The sequence below is a fragment of the Zootoca vivipara genome, chromosome 14, assembly GCF_965207765.1.
Source record: "Zootoca vivipara chromosome 14, rZooViv2.hap1.1, whole genome shotgun sequence".
Taxonomy (NCBI): domain Eukaryota; kingdom Metazoa; phylum Chordata; class Lepidosauria; order Squamata; family Lacertidae; genus Zootoca; species Zootoca vivipara.
The window spans coordinates 17,155,885-17,180,264 of NC_142597.1; the positions used below are offsets into that span (position 1 = coordinate 17,155,885).

A 24,380-nucleotide genomic window follows, 5' to 3' on the forward strand; every position below is an offset into this window, starting at 1 on the left:
TACTTAAATGTAGTACTTTTGCTCAGTTGCAAAGTACATGCTGTATATAAGGGAAGGTTCCAGGTCCAATCAGTATTAGTCACCATTAAAAACAAAACATCTGAGCAATGAGGAATGGAGAATCTTGACATTCTGAAGATCTGCGGTCAGTCAATAGTAGACAATACAGGGCTGGATGGAAAACTAGTCCAACACGGCACCTCACATTCCCAACAATCTTAGATCATATTCAATAAGTTGGAGAGGCATAACTTATTCTGGTGAACTCATTCTTTTTACTAGATTCTATACCGTCTTTTACTATTCCTTCGAGATTGCACTTTGCTGCTTGTTAATACAGTAGTTGTAAATGTTAATGTACCAATGTTCTGATTTGGTGTAAGGCAGCTTCCCATGGCCCTAATTTGTCTCATGGAGGTGGCACTGATTAAAAAGTGGAGCGTTCTCTGGTTTATTCACTGTTTTTCAAACTGTATTACCAGCAGCTATGGAACAGCCAAAGCCATCAACGAGCAATTTTGCCCACAGGCTTCTGGTGTAGTTCCCTTGGTGACTGTGCAGTGCTCCTCATCAAAAATAAACAATGGCTATCCTACTAATGTGGATGGGGGCTGGTTTTGACTGGTTTTTGTGCTGTTAAAACAGTAATTTGCTTTGCACATGGCAATGGTGGAGTACAGAAGTACCATAGCTCAGCCTCTTGTGCACATTGAACCAGATTTTCAGGGCAGCTCATCTATAATTCTTCTAGGGCAAGTCTAGTGTCTCTCCTTAAGTTGTGGAGTCAAACATTTCATGGCCATGTGCTGGTAGCAGTTATTTGGTAAGACAATGTTACATATCATCTGTGTGTGACCAGCTGGGGGCCCCTTTGAGTCTGAATGATCAATTCTTTGGCAAGAGGAAAGAATTATGTTTAAAATGTACGGTGCTGTATCCAATTGATGGTTATTCCAAGTAGACACACTGAATTAATGGAACATTTAGGCCATATCTGTTTATTTCATAAAATTTATATACCGCTTGATTGTAGAAAAAAACCCTCAAAAGCAGTTTGCAAAAAAGATTAAAACAAGAAAATTATCACTTAAAGAACTTCAACCATCATGTTAAAACCACAATAAAATACAGTAAAACAAATTAAAACTCATAGAACTTTATAAACACCTGAGAACGCCTTCAACAGGCACCAAAAAGAATACAGTGAATAATTTCAGAATACAGAATAATTTCAATGGCACTACACAGAGTATGTCTGGTCCTGGATACTACCCCGAAGGGCAAAAATGAACTGCAAGCATGCAACTGCTGGTCTAGGGTGCAGAGGTAAGCAAATTGTATAGCTTGACCAAATTGTTTTGATGGCTCAGGCTATGTATGAACACTGAATTGGGTGTGTGGAGTGTAGGTGCAATATATTTTAGGACATTAAGGCTTGTTTGCTTTCATGTATGTGACCTTTTTATGTCAAGAACTACAATGTGGTTTGCTTATCCACCCCCAGAACGGCTGTGAGATGTGTACACAGCCCATGGCAACAGCAGGTGCAATACCTTTTGTGACGCAGCGATGCCTAGTAGCAAAAGCTGCTCAGGCAGAGCTCGTTTAAAATAGCAGCATTATGGCGCTGTGGGTTAAACCACAGAGCCTAGGGCTTGCCGATCAGAAGGTCGGCGGTTCGAATCCCTGCGACGGGGTGAGCTCCCGTTGCTTGGTCCCAGCTCCTGCCAACCTAGCAGTTTGAAAGCACGTCAAAGTGCAAGTAGATAAAAAGGGACCGCTACAGCGGGAAGGTAAACGGCATTTCCGTGTGCTGCTCTGGTTCGCCAGAAGCGGCTTTGTCATGCTGGCCACATGACCTGGAAGCTGTACGCCGGCTCCCTCGGCCAATAATGCGAGATGAGCGTGCAACCCCAGAGTCTGTCACGACTGGATCTAATGGTCAGGGGTCCCTTTACCTTTACCTTTATGCACCCAGGTACCAGCGGTGTTGCACAACCCTCTGTGGTACAAAGTGCTCCATGCCTGGTGGATGGTTAACGGAGATCTGTGCAGGTGCAGTGGTGATCTGGTGCTTAATGCTCAAACTGGATTGCATCAACAGTTTTAGGCCAATAGCTAATAACAGCGAAAAGTTTTAGGTCAATACTCTCTGGCAGAATATATGGCTGAGCAGAAGCAGAAGCATCCTCAGGCAAAGCTGTTTCTGCTTCTAAAGCAGGCGTCAGCAAGGTTATCTGGCCATGGGCCGGATCGTTCCCAAGGACGTCGTCTGTGGGCCGGACGGGTGCAGTGAGACACCAGAAATGGCGTCTGCGCATGTCTGCAGCACCAGAAATTGCTTCTGAGGCTGCGCAGATGCCAGAAATCGCACCTGCGCAGAAGTGATTTCCGGCGTCTAGGCATGTGCAGATGTGATTTCCGGCATTGGCGCAGGCGCCATTTCCGGTGCCGCTTGGCGAGTCCCCATGCCATGCTGCGCCGGTTTAGCACAGCGCCGGGGGGGGGCGACTCGTCGAGCAGGCGGCTCGGTTCAGGGGCGGCCCGTGGGCCAGATAAACGGCCTTCATGGGCCACATCCAGCCCATGGGCCGGAGGTTGCTGATCCCTGTTCTAAAGCAACAACAGGCATGTCCACAGACACTGGATCAGGCTCCTGTGGCATTTGCTGCTAATGAGCCTGGTGTGCTTTCAGCAGTGATCACAAGAAACCTGTCAAGGCTTCCAGCTAGCTGAGCTTGTTGCTCCTGCTCTATCTTCCTCCTCTTCCTGCCTTGTGTACCTCATTTACCAACACATCAATACTGTATTCTCTAGTTCCTTCTGTTGCTCATATTTAAAATCCTCCTTGCAATTTCATCAAACTAGGATTTCCTTAAGTAGTCCGAAAAGGGCTTCCCTTCTTCCACAAAACAATCACCGTTAGATTCTCTTGTTTCGGCTATTAACTTCGCCAGTTCTGTATAGTCCACCACATGGGTGTAGACAAGGGTGTGGGGGGGAGGTGCTCCCCTAGATCCACAAGCACTGTTGAAAAGCATAGAAAGTACTCAATTTTCCGAGGTTCTGCACTCCTAACAGAAGCCTGCCCCCAGCAATGTCTTCTTGTCCTCTACGGTGTATTTTTACCCGTGATTTCCCAAGAAAGGCTCAACAACTTTGACTTCCTTAAAAGAAAGCAAAAAAAAAAAAAAAAAGCTGAACAACTTTGGCGGCCCCTAAAAAATACCCTGTCTACGCCCATGATCCATCTGACCTTACTTCTCCATTCTTCTTTGGTGGGGAATTCTTCCACCCATTTTTGTGCATACATACCGGTATTATTTTGTTAAAAAACTGTCCCTATAATCTCCCAAGAGAATGGCTAATCCACCCAAGTTTCTGATGCCAAGAGACCGCGGCTGGCTTGGAGGGCTTCAGCCGCTGGGGAGTCCCACTGCGCCCAACGGGCCTTGGGCGCCAGCCTCCCAACCTCCCTCGGCAGCCGGCGCGCCTCTTCCTCATGTGGCGGTGCAGCCGCCCGGCTCTGCAGACGAACGGCGGGTCGCACGTCCGAAGGGCCGCGCCTCGTGTCCGGCAGCCCTCGTGCAGCGGGGAAGAGACCACTTCATTGGTGGTCTCCCGCACGCCTGATCTGCAGCAACAGCAGCAGCTGCCGCCGGAACTACAGCGAACGGGCAGCTTGTCCCTTCGCGCTCCCCGTAGCCGTCGCGCGCGCCGGCCGCCTGCCGTGCGCGCTGACGTCTCTCTCGCGTCAGAGCCGCCGCGGCTAGGCCCGCGCGCTGCTCCTCCTCCTCCACCACCTCCTCCTCCTCCGCCGGTTGCCATGGCGGCGGCTGGGGCCCCGCCCCCGTGCGGATGAGCTCACGCGGTGCCGCAGCCCCGGGAGGAGGGGGGAGGGGCGGCTGCTCCCTCACAACAAGATGGCGGCGGCGGCTGCAGCGTCCGGTGGCGGCGGTGGCGGTGGAAGCGCCGGGGGCCCCCCGCTCCCGGCGCCCGGGACCCGCCTGCCTCCCCCGGCCCCGCCGCCCTCCGCGGCCCGGCCGCCGGGCCCCGCGCGCATCGGCTACTACGAAATCGAGCGCACCATCGGCAAGGGCAACTTCGCCGTCGTCAAGCTGGCCACGCACCTCGTCACGCGCGTCAAGGTGAGGCGGGCGCGACTCTGAGGGGCCTCGGACCCGCTCCTCCACCGCTCGGCGCGCGGTAGCCTGACAGCTCCGCTCCCCGAGGCTGGAGCGCGCCGCCCCCGCGGCCTTGCGGGGTGGTGGTGGGTCGCGTCTGCTTCGTGCCCGGCAGCGACAAAACGAGAGGGGAGACCAGACCGCCACCCCGGCACCGGCCACCCCGGCTCCTCTCCCCTCCCCTCCTCTCTTCTCTTCTCCTGAGAATGCCGGCGGGAGCCTTCCGAGCCCTGCCACGCCGAGAATGTGCGTGGCGCGACTCTGGGCATCCCCGGAGGCGTTGCAACGGGCTCCTTGGGCTTGCAGGAGACTGGCTTGGGAAGGTGGTCTTGCCCCTTTCCTCCTTGCTGTGAGGGATGCTGTTGCCGCCTCCCCGTCCAGTACTTGGTCCCCACAACCAGGCTGCCCTGCTTGTGCTCCCGCTTTCCGCGCTCCCAGAGAGGGGAGGTTTCTCCCGAGAGTACCACTTTTCCCTGCCAGAGCAAATCTGCTCCTTCCCTTTGCCTGCTGGCTCGCTGAAGTGCCTGTGGTCCAGGCAGGCGCTGCTGTGGACCAGCCACATATGGCTACGGATGCAGGCAGCCTGGGTGCCTCCATGCAACGTAGCCACGGTGGTAACTTTGAGAGCACCTTGCTTTCCAGCACTGTTAAGGTTCATCAGAAAGCCGGGCACGGTCTTGCTGTCAGTTTGCACTGGGCCTCTGCTGATCTCCGACTAATAAATAAAATCTCTCTCTCTCTCTCTCTCTCTCTCTCTCTCTCTCTCTCTCTCTCTCTCTCTCTCTCTCTCTCTCTCTGTGTGTGTGTGTGTGTGTGTGTGTGCACCTGTCTGTGGAGAGGAGAGCAAGCATCACTCAGCACTCAGATTACATTGTTGATAGTGTAGATAGTTGGGTGTTGTGGGAGGTTAGTCCCTTCTGTTTTACCTTTGTATCACTGCTATGTGGTCTTTAGGAGATGCTTCAGAAACTTCATTTAGATTTTTGTTTCATTTAAATTTTGCTTAAACAGCAGAACCTTTTAAGGCTTCTCATGACCAATTTTTATTCAGTGAAGAAGGATTGGAATGCTTCTGTGCTGTTGAAAAGAGCAAGGGCAGTGAGTGTTGCCTTTTGTGAGGCCCGGCACCTGTTAGCAGAGCTTGGTGCCTTTTTCTTTAGTCAATTTCTTTCATATGCTTTTGGTGCATTAGCTGGCAATGCGTACCTGTGCTAGCTGCTTACGTTTGCCAGGTTGGATGATGGCTTCATAGTGGCAGGGTCCCTTTCCATCAATTGGGATCTGATTTGGCATTTTCTCTGTCCAAGGTGTAATATTCTGAAACTGACCAGATTATTTCATTCACCATGTGACAAGAATCTAAACCAAAGCTGGTCACTTTCCAAGGATACTTCTGTCTGGGGCAGGACAGAATTTCCTGTCTGATCTGGCGGCAGCAGCCTTGGAATCTTACACCTTCTCTTAAGTATGAAGCCTGACTCCTGGCAGGAGTAATCTCAAGATTTTTGCCTTGTAAGCATCTTCTGAGATGGCAATTATCATTCTGCATGTGAAACGGAGTGGTCTGGCTTGTGATGGTTGATCCCGGGTGACTGGTGGGAGGAGGGTGTCACCAGCTGGTCTGATGATACTTTAGAATTCTGGTTCTAAGAGGAGAAAGCAACTTGATGAGATCAATAGTGGGAGAAAAGGGGTTGTTGGGTTGTTGTTTTTTGGTCTCCTGCCATGTAGTCTGTTCCTTAATCACCAGTTACTGGTGCTATGAGTGGTCATTGTGATTATTATTTTTTGCACATACGTAACTTCTAATTGAATTGTTAAATGGCATTGAAGCTTAAGGACTACAATCTTTGACTCTATCTTTTACTTCCCCCTATAATATATATATATATATATCTGCCAACTGAGGACTACACTTTATGCATTTGATAAAGTGGACTCTTGTCCATGAAACTTGCCATAACATATTAGTTGGTCTTCAACATGCTACATTGAACCAAACACAGGTACTACTTGTATCCTCTGATCATGAAACTGAATTTTGGGTTTTCATCTTAGCTGCTGGGCCTTTTAGACTGATGATGTACCAAGCAGCTGCTTGTTCATCAAATCTTGCTGAATGCAGCTAGACAGCAAGTCTGACTAACCAACATATACGTTATAAGAAATTCTCCTATTGTTGGAATAAGTCAGGTGAGAATAAGTCAGTGCTCCTGCTTTTTTTCTTGCTCCCATCTACTGTTAATCTGGTGCCAGGGCAGCAATGCAGTGCTCTGCAGAAATCTGGAATAAAGTCTTCATCTCTGTCTGCAGGGTAGTCCAGCAGAGCTTCCAGATCAGCTCTGTTACTTGTGCTGATATTTTGTTTCTGCATTGTGCAGAAAGCAGTAGTCATATGATGGTGAGTTTATGATCTATATAAGAAGTCCCAGGGTCCATCTATGGCTGTGGTGTGCAACACCTGAGGTGGCACACAGCTGCTGGTGCTACAGTTCAGTTTGTTGCAGAGCTTAATTGCTGCTTTCTCCCTACCCGTGGCTCTCCAGTTGTTGGACTACAACTCCCATTACCCCTGACCATGGCTCATGCTGGCTGGGATGATGAGAGTGGAGTCCAACAACAGCATATGGGTGCATGTACTCCAGGTAGTTTCCCAGGTAGAGCTATCCTCCATTGTTACATTCATATTTAAAAAGCCTGACTCAACCAGGATTACTGACAGTGGTTGATGTTAAAGTCTATGAAAATATCAGGGTGAAAGCCCTGTTAATGAATAACAGAGGCTTAGTATGGGAACTGAAGTTTGAAGAACCTGCTTCTATGAGAGTTTTCCCTGCATATCTTACGATCTGGAGCCCATTCCTGAATACAAAAACTTACTGACTGAGGAGCTCCTGGATTGGATCAAAACATGCCACTTTGCTAATGCAAGGGCACCTTCCACTTGCAGAAGGTACCAGCACCCAGAAGAGGCTTCTTGCTAGAAAGTGGGTGAGACAGGAGGAAGTAACTTCTATTTCCCCAGCCCCCAGAATCACTTCCCATGCTGTTCCGGAATCCCCTGGAGCAGCTTTTTAGGGGACTGTAAGAGAAAGGAGGAATTGATGAGAATTGCCACTCCAACCCCTTTTTATGATTTAAGCACCTAGTAGAGCTCTCTGTTCATTATGAGAATGGATTCAGCTCATTGCATCTGACACGAGAAATCCTAATTTAAAATAAATTTGTATTTCCTCCACCTTATTTTGTTCAGAGTGGGTCTTAGTTGTGCAAAGACTTTTTCATAGCTTCTTGGATCAAGAGACTGACTAGCATGTATCTGAAATGCTTCTTGAACCTGTTGATTCACTTCTGCCAGTGGGTGGAGAAGAACTGCTGTTCCTTGGAAGTCGAGTCTCTGATCAGTTTGAGCAACTTGCATTCTGAGAATATTTAGCCTGACCCGAGTTTGTAATTCAATCAAGAGTTCAAAGTGAATTCTTGAAGGCCAAATATCTGACCTGTACTCTCAAAACATGTGTGGGTGTGTGGGGGCAGGTGAGAGAAGAAATGCAGACTTTGAAGAAGGGGCAGAGGATCCTTGTGCCTCTCGAAACCTTTTCATCTAAAGGTTCCTCAAGTTCATTTTGTTGTCTCCAGCAAGCAGAGTACATGACCAGCAGATGTCTGCTCATGCGGGGTTTATCCAGTCCTTGTGTTTTTCTGTGGTCTCAATTGGAGGCAGTCACCGTAGTGATTCAGAGATGGCTGGCTGCAAACAGGCTTAGAAACAAATAAGTGATTGTTTACAAAGTCCACCAGAAAGCCTGAAGTGTTAAGCAAGGCACTAATACTGAAGTGGGAAAGTGTTGTGGGGAAATCCCCCCATGCCCACCCCACCCGCCTCCATTGAAAAGCAGACCAGTGTTTTTTTAGTTAACAGGAATTCTGTCTGGGGCTTGACTTAAGTAGACTTTGGTAGGGACAGACAGATCCATGGAAAACTGGAGCCCTGGGGCAATATCCAAAGGTTTCACAGAGTTTTTGTGATAGTAATTGAGACATTTTTTTGGGGGGGGGGAAATCTGACTGCAGTAGAGGTTACCCATGTTTTTCCCCTGTCTGCTTATGGTGAAGCTGCAGAATCCAAGAGTCCTGTTTGTTAAGAGCTCTTGGAGGATGGAACTCTCAGTAAAATTGGTAAAGCCACAAGCATTGAAAAATATGGAACATGCTTCTGTTTTACAACTCTGAGAATCATTTTGGAAGGGCAAATAGGTGAGAGGAGCTGTTGTATTAGACCAATAACATTTCATGGTTCACAGAACTTGTCATTGGTTTTTTTTTTATTCTGGGAGACTCATTGTGGCTTGCTTCATACAAGTCCTTAAGTTCTTGCTTGTTAACAGGGGTAACTTTATTGCCTACTTGCCTTTCTTTATGGAAGACCCCTTGCTTCTCAGTAGAGACTTCCAGCTTTCCCAGTAGTCCGTCTCCAGTCTCCTTGTCTGTCAGAAATACTTTTGAGCTTAACGCTGGCAAGCTTCCTTCTAAGGACAAGGCCACAAACACTGTTGAAATGGACCCTTTCATTTAAAAGCGCAGATGGTCCATTTATTTACCGCGTTCTTGCTAACCTTGAAAATCTGTTTGCTGAAATTCACAGTGATGGAACATTGTGGTAAGAGAGCATTGTTCACTTGAAAAATGCAGGCTATTTGGTTTCAGAGACAATGTTTAGATGCCACTATCTGTGAAATAAACTTTTGATGCATGCATGCAAAGCTAGGTTTAGAGGAGCTGATTTTAAATCCTGGTAACTTCTTGTGTATGGCAAGGATGCTGCTGTCAGCTAGACAGGAACCGACTTGCTTCTCTGGGGGTATTAACAGGACACCTGCAGGATATCTTACTGTGTTCCTCCCTCTCTGTTTCCTGTGTCCTTTCACCTCATTTCTCTTACATTCTGATGTTGCACAAGGAGGAGGGAAAATGCTCTATGACCCCTCTACTAGGCTGTTGTGTACAAATCCTTCTAGTGGCCTTGTTGAATTACAGAGTAGAATTTGCTGCACTGTCAACCCAGTAGTGCCACTGCAGGCAGACGGAGTTGGAAATTGCCCCATAACTGGGCAGTGCCATGTGTGTGGTGTCTGTTACACAACTGTGGCGAGGCTTGGGCCCTTATCCATTAATTTATTCTGGCTGTAGTTTTGTTGGTGATTCTCTCTCACAACATTATGCTGTGTAGCTGTATTTGCATACAAGATACCGGTAGTATTTTGTACAGAAACCTGATGTGCATCAATAGCGCATTGCATTTGGCAAATATGCTAGTGCTCTCTCAGTAATGCTGCAATCCCTCCATCTTGTGTCCTCAGGAGGGCCAGGTAGGCTTTGTCTGAGATGCATACTCACAGTCTCCATAGTTAGTTCTTGGTTTCCTGCCTTTGCCTTCTGGAAGCTCAACTTGCAAGGGCTAATTACCTTGTCATATGCTGGGGACAATCCTGACAAGTCTAAGGTGAAGGTGTTACTGATAGTGTAGCCTTTTCCTCACACATCACTCATGCATGAGAACATGGGTAGGCAAACTAGGCCCAGGGGCCGGATCCGGCCCAATCGCCTTCTAAATTCGGCCCACGGACGGTCCAGGAATCAGCGTGTTTTTACATGAGTAGAATGTGTCTTTTTATTAGAATGCATCTCTGGGTTATTTCTGGGGCCTGCTTGGTGTTTTTACATGAGTAGAACGTGTGCTTTTATTAAAAATGCATCACTGGGTTATTTGTGGGGCATAGGAATTCATTCATCCCCCCCAAAAAATATAGTCCGGCCCCCCACAAGGTCGGAGGGACAGTGGACCGGCCCCCTGCTGAAAAAGTTTGCCGATCCCTGCCTGAAAAGTTGATTGTTTGTTGTCTAACTCTTCCCTACCCCACTCCCCAGTCAATTTTAATTTAAGCTGCACTGTAAGCTGAAAGCAACTTAACTTGCCAAGTTGCCAGAGTTACCACTGAGAGACCTCTCCCCCTGGCCTCAATATTGGTATCTGCACTTGTTTTCCCAGGCTGCTCTAAGTTTACCTCCCAGTTTACCAATATTTTAACTAGGAAAGTGAAACTGCTTTTTTTTTGCTGACATTTCACATTTGGTGGCTTCTGGCAAATGTGGCTTCCTGGCTGACCTAACTTCTGAGTCTGAGGTGTAGGATGTTGAACAGCAACCACAATTCTGTTTGTTGAAATCCTTTGTAGTCAGATCGGCAAAATGCATCATCATCATCATCGTCGTCAAACGAAGCACTACTACTTGATGAGTTGGGGAAAAGCGTCTGTTCTTTGGGGAATCTGCAGGACTTCTTATATGGCATGTTTGGAAGGGCTAGTTGTTGGGAGCATTTGTGATTTGTTACTTGCCTGAATGCTGAAAATGAAAAGGGTCATGTTCAGGGCTGTTCTCCTTCCTTGTTCAACTCTTTTGCTGTTCCGCATGCACATACTGTACCTCCCTCTGCCACACAAGGCAATGTATACTAGGAGACTGCTGTCTCCTGATCATGGCATAGTGCTAGCTTGGTCTGGGCATTTTTTCTGGTTCAGATCTTTACTCACAGTGCACAGGGACTATGACTCCCTCTCCCCTCTATCAATTGAATCTTGTGAAATATGTCTGACATCTATTGGAAAGACACCTTTTCTAGCAGTACTCCTGGGGCTTGTGGTTTCTCAAAGAATCCTGATATGTTTGCTGTTGAATGAAGAAGGATGTGGAAAAGAGGCAGAGAACTGTTGCCAGCGTATTCACTCTGTGATTCCCTCGACACTCCTTAGAGGCAGAAGAATGCATTAATCGCCAAAATGTATTTAACTGTGCTATCTGACTCTAAACAACTCTTAACTTCTAAAAGTATTTTAGTGTAGTCAGCCAAAGGACCACTATAAAATGTTCAGCACATCCAGCTCAGTTCTGTTGACAGGTGACATTTGTGTGTCTCAAAACACCTCCTTTGTGAGGGTTGTAAAAACCGGAAAGTGTGTCGGGGGAGGGGGGATTAAGGTCTAGCTCTTGCCTAACCCTCCCCAAAGAAAAGAGCTCCACATGATCAAATCTGAGGAAACAAGACCAGAGCTTTGGTGTTCTCTCAAGCTCTTATCAGATGGTTGCTGGAGAGCTCTTTGCAATATTGAGATTTAAGGTAGATCAAAATCTTGTTCAGCATTTCTTTCCATGGTTAGATAATGCCAAAAACGCATTATGAAGAATTCACTTGTTTGCTTCATAAACAAACAGCACTTGCTCATCCCTCCCTCTCTTGATGCTTGTACTGCAGCTTGTTTTCCAGTGACTGTCTGCTGGGGTGGGAGAAAGGCCAGAAAGAGGATCAGAGTTGGCTGACTGACTTTGTGACTAGTGTGTTCTGTGTTGCACCCCTTTTGGAAGGGAAAATGGTAATTGGCATACTGCATGCACATGACTCCCTGTGTCTGGTGGCAGACACAGATGTTTCCAGAGACCTACATGCTGTGGCTGTACACCACCCACAAGACACAAAATTTCTGAGGTGCCCTGGTTTTTGAGTCATTGTTGGAAAAGACTGGAAATGGCTCTAAGAAACAAATTGAATTACTGTAGTGACTTGTGGTCACATTCATGTTGGGTGGGGACAAGAGAAGTGCATGTATGCCCTTAAATGCCCATTGCTTTCAATATCTGTGTTAACTGTGGTGAAGCTTTGCTCGAATCCATATTCTGTGGATCACTTGTTTTTTTAAAGATCATACCTGAAGATCACTATGAATCTATAGGTAATATAATTCCACATTTGCAAATTGGACTTCCAAGCTTCTGGAGCCCTGTTTTGCTATTTATACATATTGAAAGACTAAATAAAATCAATATTAAAATAATAATAATAAAACAGAATAATAAAATTCAAAACAAATTCAGAACTCAATTTACATAAAATTCCAGCCTACATCCAGTGAACTTCTGAAAAGCCTGAAGTGTAGCCACCTGCCACAGCTCTATAGAGAAAGGCTTGGAGAAGCCCCAAGCATCAGTGGTACCCTCTTTTCAGTACGTATGTATTGGGGACTTCTGCGTGGAGATGAGTCACTTGTTCTAAAAATTACTAATGACTGCGAATCATTCTCTCTTTTGGTGTGTGTGTGTGTTAGGTAACAGGGAGGCTGTTGGGCTACAGAAAATCTCTCTATGCAACCAATAATATTTCTTCTACTGACAACTCTTGGGCCACTCTTAACAGGCTGTAGCTCATCCTTTTATTCGTGCGCCAGATGTGATATGAATTACCTGCTTCTGGAGATCACAGAATATGAAAGTGTTCTCTGTTCCCAACACTGCTCTTTGGCATTTCAGTCTGTCTGATCTTGTTTGGCCTAGGGGCACTGCATGGTACTATTATTATTATTATTATTATTATTATTATTATTATTGATTAAATTTGTATACCGCCCTATACCCACAGGTCTCAGGGTGGTTCTCAACATAAAATCACAATATAAAAACACAAAACATACTAAAAACAAGAACAATCCAATAATCCCTCTCCTCCCCAACACATTTTAAAAGGGCATTGGATGTCAATCAGCCAAAGGCCTGGTTAAAGAAGGACTCTTTTTTCTTCTAAATCTCTCAAAGTTTCTTCGGTACAGTATGTCTCTTTCAATATTTATTAAAAATTTGTATGGCACCTTATTCCTATGAACAGCATTCAGGGTGGCCACTGACAAGTTACTGTAGCAAAGCTGAAACAACTGTAAAAGTGAAAGCAGGGCTAAAGCTTTAGATGAAACAAGTTGCGCTGTTTCTATATATATAATAATGTTTTCCAAGCCCTCCTTTGCTTTGTGTGTCCCCTCTCTCCCATGATGTCTGTCAATTGGCCCTGTCTGAAGAGATGGGCATGTTCTCTTTGCTTCTGAATCAATTCTATTATCAGTTTTGTCACATTATTTTATTGTCTCTTGAAAATGTTATGTGTCGGTCTTATTGGGCATGCAAAAGGAGGATGGTGCTAACTTTGGAAACTTGCCCCCCCCCCCAACTGGAATGGTATTGTCTGATTTTTATTTGGTCTCAGTAAAAAAACCATTCAAGACATTTTAATCTACCTTTTGAGTACCACATAACTCTTCATTTTGCATAATGTTAAAACATAAGAGTTGGGCAGGGAGGGTTTAAAATAGTTTGTTAAAAGAGGGCAAGAGCATGGTGGATGCTCTTATCTGCAGCAGAGGGTATCTTCGCATCCTTCTTGCAAAATGTCTAGGTTAGTTTGTGCCAATGCTACACTGAAGGAAAGAACACATAGTAGCAGTGCCCGCTCTCTTTTTGCATGTATAAATGACAACTACTGAAGTCTGTCCACATACAGTACATCCAAGAAAGTGTGGCTTTTAACTGTGTCTTTTGAGTGACTTTGTCAGGTTGGCCAAGCAAGTTCCTAGGGTGCCTGTTAATTCCCATGTGGGAATTAAAATATTGCAGTGTTTCTAACAGGGTCTTCCTGTTCACAGTTCACCTCCAGACAGGCCCTCTTCCAGGATACTCCATTTCATTTCATGGAGCTGGGAAGGCATGGGGATGAATTTGCTGCTGCAACAATGCCTGAAAGTTAGAGCTGGGAAGGCATGGGGATGAATTTGTTGCTGCAACAATGCCTGAAAGTTAGGGAGAAGGCTGATAGCATACCATGCTTTCCAGAAAGCAATGGCACAGTTTCCATGACGGAATGGGAAACAATTCATAGGATTGTTATAGGGATAACACAGATAATCGGTGTTCAATCTGCTTTGAACAGTCTCTTTTCTTAAAAAAAAAAGTATAGTGAATGTTGATAGGAAAGGCAGGAACTTGATGAACAGTACCTCGTTGCCTGTTTGCCATACACCAAAATTTCCCTTTAGAATCTGGGGTTGAACAGTGCTTGTGTTTTATGTGATTGAGCCTGCAGTAGCATACTGGCCGAGAATCTGACATAGTGACCTTTCTTTGCTTTGGAAGTGCTTGGTTGTCAGTTTTGGTTAACTGTGAAATTCCAGTCTGACATCGCAGAAGGCAAGGTAGCGCGTCCTGAGCTGGTATGTAGTTAATTGTTGGCCAATGCAGGGCTGGACATTCACACACCTCATATGTCAAGTGTTTTGCTTATCTGAGTGTTGCTATGAAGTTTGTGGAGGAGAGACTAATAAGCTTGGGAGGGGAAAATCTCTGTTGAGGTTATAAACTGATTAAAACTGGGCTCCAAGATTATGAAGGGTGGTTAAAGAAAGTGGATTGCGTCTTTCCCAGCTGTGAGGCAACATAGATATGCTGGAGTGATGGTGAGATCTACTTAAATTGCAAAATTGTCTTGGCCAGTGAGATGGAATAGTCCTCATAATGACAACTGTGTACACAGAGTAGCACTCCATTTTTTATTAAAAAACATCCTACCCAGAAAATCTCTGTGTTTCAAGCATCTAGAGAAGACAAACCAGTAGAGCCAGCACAATAATGCAGAGTTTGTAAATACCCTGCCAAAATTGGTACCTCCAGCACTCATGCACTAAAGCAGGCAAGTTGCTTGTTCTTTGCTGCTTCTAGTGTCATATTTGCCTCAGAAGAGGCTGGCTAGGCTTGGCCCTGCAGCAGCCTAAGCTTTGCAGAAGAATGGAAGATTAAGACACTTCCAGAAATGTAACTAATTTGTGTGTTCTTTTTTTTTTTGAGAGAGAGAGAGAGAGAGAGAGAGAGAGAGAGAGAGAGAGAGAGAGAGAGAGAGAGAGAGAGAGAGAGAGAGAGAATGAAGCTACCAAAGTTAAGACAAATGCAAGATTCCCAACATCATGCTCATGAAGGGAAAGGGTAAAGGGACCCCTGACCATTAGGTCCAGTCGTGACCGACTCTGGAGTTGCGACGCTCATCTCGCGTTATTGGCCGAGGGAGCTGGCGTACAGCTTCCAGTTCATGTGGCCAGCATGACAAAGCTGCTTCTGGAGAAACAGAGCAGCACACGGAAACGCCGTTTACCTTCCCCTATTTATCTACTTGCACTTTGATGTGCTTTCGAACTGCTAGGTTGGCAGGAGCTGGGACCAAGCAACGGGAGCTCACCCCATCGTGGGGATTCGAACCGCTGACCTTCTGATCGGCAAGCCCTAGGCTCTGTGGTTTAACCCACAACGCCACCCGCGTCCCGCTCATGAAGGTAGTAGTGTTTAATTCAATGCCTATCCAATCTCCTCAGCAAACTCTGCTGTTATCCCATCGCTTCCACAGCTAGGCCTCAAGATTCAGATAGTTAAGCCCCCGTTTCCTGATTTGACTCTGACTTCCAAATGTGGTCTCTCCCGGCCCCCATGAATTTGGTAACGTGCTCTGAGAGGATAGTGTGTAGTTCTCCTCCCAGAATGACTACTAAAACCAAAGAATATATTTTAGCATGACAGGAGGAACACAGCCTTATACAGAGTCAAACTATTGGTCCAGCTAACTCAGTATTGTCTACATTGACTGGCAGCTACTCTCCAGGGTTACCGACTACGATCTTTCTCAGCCCTACCTGGAGATTGAACCTAGGACCTTTTGCATGCAAAGCAGATGCTCTGTCCCTGAGCTATGGCCCTTCCTAGTAGCTGTCTTCTGGGTGCCATTGTGCTGGACTTGTGTGTCTAGCCTTTGGCCATTCACAACTATTACTGAGGCTTCTCTCTTGATGAGGGCATCTCGCATTGAAGTCAAGGCTATTGTAGCTCATGTTGACATGGTAAAAGGCAGCTTCATGCTTTATCTGTATGTAACTTCTGGGCAGTAGATTTTTGTACTTGGCAGACAGACACCACCACACTCTGATTTCTTCTCTTTTAATAATTTTTGTTAGTATTCCTAATTAACATCTACTCTGAAGTCCTATTGAATTCAATGGGGCCTACTCCCAGGGAAGCGGGAATAAGATTGTAGCATTGGTATCTCAAGATGTTTCAGTTAATTGCAGTCATTTAGTATTTAAATCCCAGATTAAAACTGGCTCTGGTTCACTGATGATGTGAACATCATGCCAAAACTTGGCACTCTTGAAGGATCTGCCAGCAAGCAAACCACAGAGGTCCTGGTATTTTGCTCCCTGCACCAGCATTGATGGATGATATTTCAGCAGTGGGTTTTCTTTCCATTCTGCATCAATTTGCCTTTCAGGGTAACTGCTGTGGATTTCTTTTCATAATAAAAGCACTGGCAGCTTAAGGTGATGGTAGCTGCCTGTCAGTGGCTGCATTGACGTAGGTTTGCCCAAGGAATGTATGGTGTGCATACGTTGAGATTTTGGATATGATTTCTAAGGAGACTCTTGTTTTTCAGAGTGGAAAATGGATTGTGTAGTTATCTAGATCTTATTTGCTTAGTGCCAGTCTACAGAGTAATTTGCTCCACTGTCAGTATACCTTTTTAAACTTGCATCTCCTACACCAGGCATAGGAATCCTTTGACACTTCAGATGTTGTTGGACTCTATCTTCCATCATCCCTGACCATTAGCTATGTCAGATGGGGAAAAGGAGAGTTGGAGTCCAACAATGCCTGGAGAGCCACTGCTTCCTTATTCCTGTCCTGCACTATCCACATCTCTGAGCCTTGTTTTTGAAGTCATCCAGGGTTGCATCCAGTGTTAATTAGAGTTGGTTCTTTAAAATTAACAAACATAACTAAAAAAGATACGGTAGCATTCTAACAGTGAGTGGTTACTTGTGTAAGATCTCTTTTTGCATTGAAACAAGTTAAATGTGATGGCACCAGGGAATGCCAATTCCTTTACCTGCACATTCTCCCTAATTGTGTTACTCCTAGTGCGGGTTGGTACAGCTTTGGAGACTGCAGCCACAATAAAAAATAGCTGACAAGACGTGGCTTTGGGTTGGTAAGAGCGCAAGCTGAAGTTTTGAGTACTCCTTTCTGCCCTCCCCTGTGCATGCTAAATATATTCACTAGGGGTATCTTAGGATTGTCAACATTTTCTAGGAGGAATTCAAGGAATACTGTGAAATGTAGGTTTATTAAAGTGGATTAAAGTGCTCTATCCTAGCTCAATAAATCCACTTTAAAAAGAAACAGACCTTTTGTGGTTAGGAAAGTGATGGGTAAATGAATTGAAAAATGTGGAGTGAACTGATGGGAAGGTGGATATGGTAAGCACCTTGCAAACAAACTGGGGTAAGAGAAGAATGAACTTCCTGATGACAAGTCAGAAGGAATACACAATGAAGACCAGATTGAATATAACCTTTGTAAGCTTTGTGGCAGCAAACTGGGATGGATGCTCAATTAATACGGTAGGTTATTTGGAGAAGCTCTTAGTGGCATCCTGCATCATGTTGCCCCAGTCTGCTGCCACTGTGTTTGGCTTGGGTCAAAGTGATTTTGCAGCAGAGAGGTTGTCTCCTTCCATTCCTCAATACCTGTTCACCAAAGCTTTTTTCAATACGTACATTTGCAACCTTTGAATTTTTTCTGAATCTGTTAAACAGACCAAAACAGACCAAAGGACCCCCTAACTGGTTGGCAGCCCTAGGAGTGTCCTTAGAGTGAGATAAAGGCATAGAAAGATGGCAGGTCACAGAGCAGGGGAGAGTCTTGACCATCCAGAACAAATGCCAACGAGGCAGGAAATCTGTGTGCAAAGCAAAGTAAATGTGTTGCAGCTTTTGCCAAGGCAACAAACATACCCTGTTCCTGTCAGGGAGAGAAAAGAAAAACAAAGCAGGTCAGCCACACGGAGGTTGAGGCAAGAGAATGACTCTGCCATAACTTTGAAACTGTACTGGCAACCAGGGACCTTCGCCCCCTTCTCCAAGAACAGAGTTGCTTCTGCTGGCTTAAGAACAGTGAAAAGGCAATAGGGGTCAGGGGGTGGTGGGCTAACTAAGAGTCCAGGGAGGGATCAGAGCTGCAGGGTGTGAAGGCTTAGGAGACTGTCCTGTCCTAATAAATGTAGCGCAAGTGCTGCCGCCAAATTGCCAGTCGGTGCTCATGAACTTTCCATAACCTCCGAGTGGCACTTGTCTGAGCTCTGGAAACTGAAGCTGCAGCTGTATTTCACGTTGTGATTTATGCAATACAGATCACAGAACTGAAGAGGCATTGCTTAAGTGTTAAGAATCTGAAAACTTCCCTTGGCTTCTGGAGTGCTTCAGATACCACCGTTGTGTGTGCATGTGTGCTCACATATTTATATATTTGTGTGGAACTACAACTGCTGCAAACGTTAGTGGAAAGTTCAGCTGTCTTGGTGCTGCATCTGTGCTGACCCGTAGATGGTTGTCTGCATTTGCACACCCTGCAGTTGGTGGCAAAAGTACAAAGACGTTGGTCCCAAGGCAGCTTGTAGCGCTCGAAACATGCTCAAAAAGCCTTTGCCTACTCACATTGCAGAATTTTGCTTGTCTATATTTCCTAAAGCACATTTCTCATCTACCCAGGTCTGATGCAGATGCCTCACAGTGGTGCTTGATGTTGTATAGAGGCATCATTTTTCATACAAGCTTGCTTGAGGGTCAAGCAAGCTACACCAATGGGTTGCAGTTTAGAAAGGGAGCAGCTTTGTTTAGGACAAAGGTGGGATTTGATATGGCAGTGGGTGCACTGCTTGTCACGGGCTGTGACTGCTTCCCAGGCTTGTGGAACAAAAGTGGAGCGTGCTGGAACAGATCCACAGGGAGGCTTCCCGGAAGCTTAGATAGGCTTATGGTCTGAAATGGATACTGTTGTAGTTCAGGAACAACAACCAGTGCCTGGGATTAAGAGGCCCAGGAGAGCTGCTCAGAGCTGAGGAACAAAGCAAAGTGAGTGTTCATCTATTCCCACCCCCCTTATTAAAGACTCTGTTCTGCTTCATGTAAAGAGAGATGTGCTTTACAGTGCATTGTAGTTGTTTGTCTGTACGCTCTGCCCCAAGACTGACCTTGAAAACAAAGCTAAAGAGTTTACTAGCCCACTTGCCTTCACGATGTGTGTGTGTGTTTGTTTGTTTGTTGGGGATCTCCATGAAACTAGAACTAATATTTTTAACTCTTCTGTGATGAGAACTGCTTCCAAGCAAGTGGCTAAAAGGCCTGGCTTGCAGCGCTAAGCATCCTGGACAGGTGGATTCACAGCTGTTTGGACAACCATACTCTAAATGCTCACCAGTGGTTCCTCATCCTACCAGAGGGAGGTTTTGAGTGGAATGCTGCAGACATCTGCTGTGGTCTTGATTATCTTCCAACTTTTATATCAGTGACTTTGATGAAGGTGTGGAGTAAATCTTCCGAGTCTTTCTGTTTTGTGGATGACACAAAATGGGGAGGGACTGCTATAGCTAAGGCCTCTGAAGAGGGGTATAACATTTAGAATTACCTTGATAGAACAGAAAACAGAGCTGAAGCAACATGAAACTCAGCAGAGAAAAATGCCACATTCTGCATTTAGGCTGTAAGAAAAATAAGACACACGGGTATAGCATGGGGGTTACTTAGCACGTGAAAAGGATTTTGGGATTGTAGTTGAACATGAGCCATCACTGTGATATGACTGCAGAAAAGGCTACCATGATTTATAGGCTGCATTAATAAAACCATTATTTTCAAGTCACAGGAAGTAACAGTTCTACTTTATTATGCTCTAATTCAACCTCTTCTAGAGAACTGTGTTTTGTGTCTGGGCCACTCTTTCAGAAAGTTATAGGTAAATTGTGATGCACTCAGAGGAGGAGGATGAAGATGGCCATGCCCAAATTATGCACTCAAATGATTTTGTACATTGGCTGGTCAAATGGATGGCATAAGTCTGTATTTTTTGTTATTTTATTACTCCCTTATTCATTGACATTTTATGGAATTTTATTGACTATGAACTGAACCATCAGATAGGAATACTGGAAGCTGCCTTATATTGAGATAGACAATTGTTCTCTGCTCTCCTCCCGCCCTCCCGGGTAGGTGTAGATGTAAGGGACTGAAGTTGTTACAGTTGAACGTTTAGGGAAACCTCTTGCTGATGAAAGTTGGAACAGTGGAAATAATGACCACAGGGTAGGCTCTGCCTCATTGGAGGTTTTCAAGCAGAGGTTTGGCTGCCATCAGTTGGAGATACTCTAGCATTGGGTATTCTGCATTGGGGGTAAAGATTCCTACTCAGTCTATAACCCTTTTCCTTGCAAACCTCAAATGGAATGTTTGACAGCTTCCCTTAAAAGCACTAGCCTTGTGCCAGGCTCCCACTTTGGCTAAAGAGCATGGAAAATCAGCTCTGTTTCTAATGGGGCCTGTTGTGGCTTGCTCGCGGCTGGGGTCCACTCCACTGACAAAAAAAAACCTTGCTCATGTGCAATGGCAGCATGCTGTAGCTCCTGCAGGGGTTCTGGCTGCCTCCATCCCTCTTGGTAGTGGTTAGCTGCTCTTCTTCTATTCTAGGGTATGGTTCAAGTTCTCCCCTCCCTGTGTAATCAAATGCTCCTTTCTTAGCAACAGTAACCACTGCTCCATTCAGGGGAATTGGAAACCCAGTCAATAAAAAACATCACCATGTCTTCAGCTGCCCAAACTGCCCTTTTCCTTCTCCTACAGTAGATGCTCACATAGTGCTAAGTGTGTTTCTTCACTTCAGCTCTCCCTGCATGGTTCTTCTTATCTCTCCCCCCCCCTTATTTGGGTGATTTATTGCCTCTCCAGGAAGTCCTCTTCTTCTCCTTTTATTTCCTTGAACGTTGTTGCGACAGACTTCTCCAGTCCACTGACCACCTCTAAAATGATGACCTACTTGTGCCCGAGTGACATTTTGGTTATCTACAGAGAGAAAGGAAAATAGGGTGGAGGAGGCCTGCAGCAATGGAGCCCTTGTTGTCTGTATTAGCAGCTGAGGGTAAATCGGGGTGGGGGCAGGGGAGACGCCTGGCTTGCCTTGTTTGGGCTGTTCTCCTGCTTTATGTTTGCTTTACAGGTCATGGTGCAAGTTCAGCTCAGCGACTCTTGGGCAGCAGACAGGGAGACAAGCTCACCCCACTTCTGTACCTGCTGGTCTCATTTTAACAGCTAAACTGGATGCAAATGTGTATCCACAGCAACACACCCAGAAGAGTTTCCTCAGACTTTGTGGGTGTGGTTCTCTTCCCACGCTGCCCCTAGGGATGTGTGGGCAAGGGCTTTGGAATGCCAGTCTTTCCTATGGCCCTTCCTTCAACCACTAAAATGTGAATTTCTGTCACAGTGAGGCTGTACAATTCCTTATACTCTCCAGTATGTCAATGCTGTAGATTTGTGCAGTTGCTCAACCAATAAATATGAACATATGTGCACCCCCCCCACCCAGAGAGAAATACTGTTCATTTCACATAGTTATCCATTTTAAGTTTCCTGTCTAAACAATAATGAACAATAATGAAATAAAAAAGACAGCACTGACCATCTTCCATTCAGAGTATTCTAAATTGAAGGGCTGAGCTCACGTTTGTGTTCTCACTACATAATGAAAAATACCCCATTCTGTCCTCATTGCTTTAACTCAGGGGCTGGTGGAAAACATAATCACAATTGTGTTTGCCTAGGCAAGCCTTTTACATGGGGTGGGGGGTGGGAGCAGAGAGAGCACAAGCAGCAGTGAGGGTATGGGGGAAGAAGATGGATCTGTCCACCTGCGTTATCATGATGGCTGAGCTGGAAATCTGTTTTGAGGTTTGTTGTTAGCCTCCTTTTGTGGTCTGAGACCCACTTATAACCTCCTGCAATAAGTGTTTCACTTTGACTGCTTCTCAGCACTCTCCCCCCCCCCATTTTTCACTTTCACTTAAAGAAAAGGGACAGTAACAATGGGGGATGTGGATATCCCTCACCCACCAGTGTGTCTTGCCCCAGTAGCTGAAGACCAACACCTTTGATCTTTGTACATTTTTTGACTTGGTGAGAATACATAAAATGATGGGTAAATTTGCTCCAATAAAGAGAAGAACAACACCATGAACAACACAGATACAGACTCTAGTGGCACCCACACAACTTCCTTGGAGGGCTGTAAGTCTCAGTGGAGTTGATCCCACCAATTAACACTTTGCCTGATTTAAGCAGTGTGCTAGTTAATCGGAGAAAGTCACTGGCCCTGAAGAAATGGCTTTTCTTGTATTCCACAAAGATACTCTGTCTTGAGCAAAGAGCTCAAAGCAAATACTCCCCCCACGGCTGCTCCCGCTCCCAGTTGGGGAAAAACTCCATAGATATAATGTGACTTTGCATGCTGAAGGGTCCAAGTTCACCCCTAGCATCTTCATTTGAAAGCACTCCCAAGTAACAGGGCTGCAAAGATTGCCTGAGACCTTGGAGAGTTCTTGCCAGTCAGACAAAACTGGGCTGAATGAACCAATCATCTGACTTGGTAGAAGGTAGCATTATGTGTTTGTCTGGTATGTTCAAGGCCTTGTGAAAGAGTGCTGATGGCAGTACTGATACTGTGAGCTATGTTGACAAACATGGCTGAAGAACACAAGCTGCCAGATAGAATGAAATGTCTAAAGCATAACATCCAGAGCAGCCTGGCAATGAAGCTCTCCCATTTCTGACAAGTGCTGCTGATTGAGAGTGCTGCTACTGCAGAAACTGTTCAGGTCACCCGGAAGGACGGCCTGCACTGGGAGAACAGGGGAGTGCAATGGGGGAATATGTGCAAATGCCTTCTATACCAAGTGGCATAGAAATGTTACAGAAAAATGCTTCTAATTCTCCTGGGTCTCTCAGGTCACCTATAGTACCACTAACCATGGTCTAGGGACTCATTGTTAAAACCGTGTTTATGGAAGACAATCTTACTCTGTTACGAGTGATCGCCAAAGAAGAAGAAGATCTTCTAGGGAGGCTCACTGAGTTGGAGAGTCAGGGGTTTAGTGTTTAGTGCTTCTACTTCTAAAGGAGCCCAATTCCAGAAGGTGGTGATGATGGTGGTAGTGGGGGACTTCTGCTCAATCCCATGACATCTATGACATTGGGTCCCACAGAGCTCCATCTTTTCCACTGGGCTTCTCACCATCTACAGTACATGAAACTGTGGGATGAATTTTGGGTTTTGGCTCCATCAGTCTGCAGATGACACTCAAAACAACTGAATAAGGGCCATCTTAGAAGATGTGATGGAGTGCTTGGTTTATCTGTCCAGAGACATGGTGTTCAGCATCTTGTGGGATGGTTGGCTGTCCTGTCAAAGTAATTTGTTTGGAGTCTGGGTGATTCCAATCCACCTCTTTTACTAGAGGCCCAAGAATCTCATTGGCACAGAGTGTCTTTCACCAATTTAAGGATTGCATGCTCCCAGAGAGAAAGAGAGAGAATGGCTACAGTTATCCGTGCTCTGGTAACTTCCATGTTAGACTGCTGCAGTGTGTTGTATGTGGGGCTGCCCTTTGAAGACTAGCTAGTTCAGAATCTAGTTGATAGGCTATGAAACGGGGATGCAACTTGCCAGTGCTTCAAGAGTTCCACGGGCTTCTGGTCTATTTCCGAGAACAAATCAAAGTGCTCGTGTTCGCTTTAAAGCCCTGCATGGCTTGGGACTTGGGTACTTGCAGGAACCTCTCCTCTCACATCAGCCAGGGAATGTACAAAGATATCTCTCAGAAGCCTTCCTCTGGCTGCCTCCCTCAGCTGATGTGAGGTACATGGCTCTGAGAAAGGGCATTTCCACTTTTCAGCTGTGGTGTTACAGTACTTTTATTCTCTCCTGACTCCCCTAGCACCTTCACTGCTCTCTCCACTGCTCTCTCCTAGACAACAGGCAAATGCCCTTTTGATTTTATTGGTATTGAACACTCTGTGCTTCCCCTGCCCCCCAATTTTGCTGTGAGTGGTCCTAGCACTGCTTTACTCTGTTCTTGGTGTTGTGTGTGTGTTTTGTAGAAAACTACCCTAGGAAAGGTGAAACGTGTTAAATAAATAAAGCCTGTTTTCTTGGTATTCAGGAGGGAAACTATATCTTTCTGACTCTGAAGTCTGCACTTGAGGTACTCTAGGACACAAAACCTCAGGCTTGCGGGAGTGAGTCACACTTCATAGAGGCGCTGGAGCCAGATGGTCTAGTTGAAACAAGTGATATGGGGTGGGGGGAAGAGACACATCCAAACTATTATTTGCTTTCATTAACACAGCTAAGGGGTGTGCACACCTATTTGATAAGTACTGTTTTACCTTGGGAGCTGTGTGTGAT

General features: G+C 45.7%; 1 protein-coding gene and 1 long non-coding RNA gene across 4 annotated transcripts in view; one reads left to right on the forward strand and one right to left on the reverse strand.

Moving 5' to 3' along the window:
* Window positions 1–2,935: 2,935 nt before the first annotated feature.
* On the reverse strand, window positions 2,936–3,683 carry LOC148683512 (uncharacterized). The gene is made up of 2 exons (XR_015947139.1): window positions 3,374–3,683; window positions 2,936–3,027 (listed from the first exon to the last, which is right to left on the reverse strand). It is a non-coding gene; the product is annotated as an uncharacterized LOC148683512 (long non-coding RNA).
* Window positions 3,684–3,891: 208 nt separating this feature from the next.
* Window positions 3,892–24,380, forward strand: part of SIK3 (SIK family kinase 3) — a 94,456-nt gene continuing 73,967 nt past the window's right edge. Inside the window, exon 1 of one of the 3 annotated variants that reach the window (XM_060268640.2) lies at window positions 3,892–4,148. In XM_060268640.2, the coding sequence (XP_060124623.1) occupies window positions 3,924–4,148 (225 nt within the window). In that variant the 5' untranslated portion in view covers window positions 3,892–3,923. The remainder of the gene's footprint in view (window positions 4,149–24,380) is intronic. The other 2 variants (XM_035140145.3, XM_088658035.1) reach the window with 2 other exon arrangements.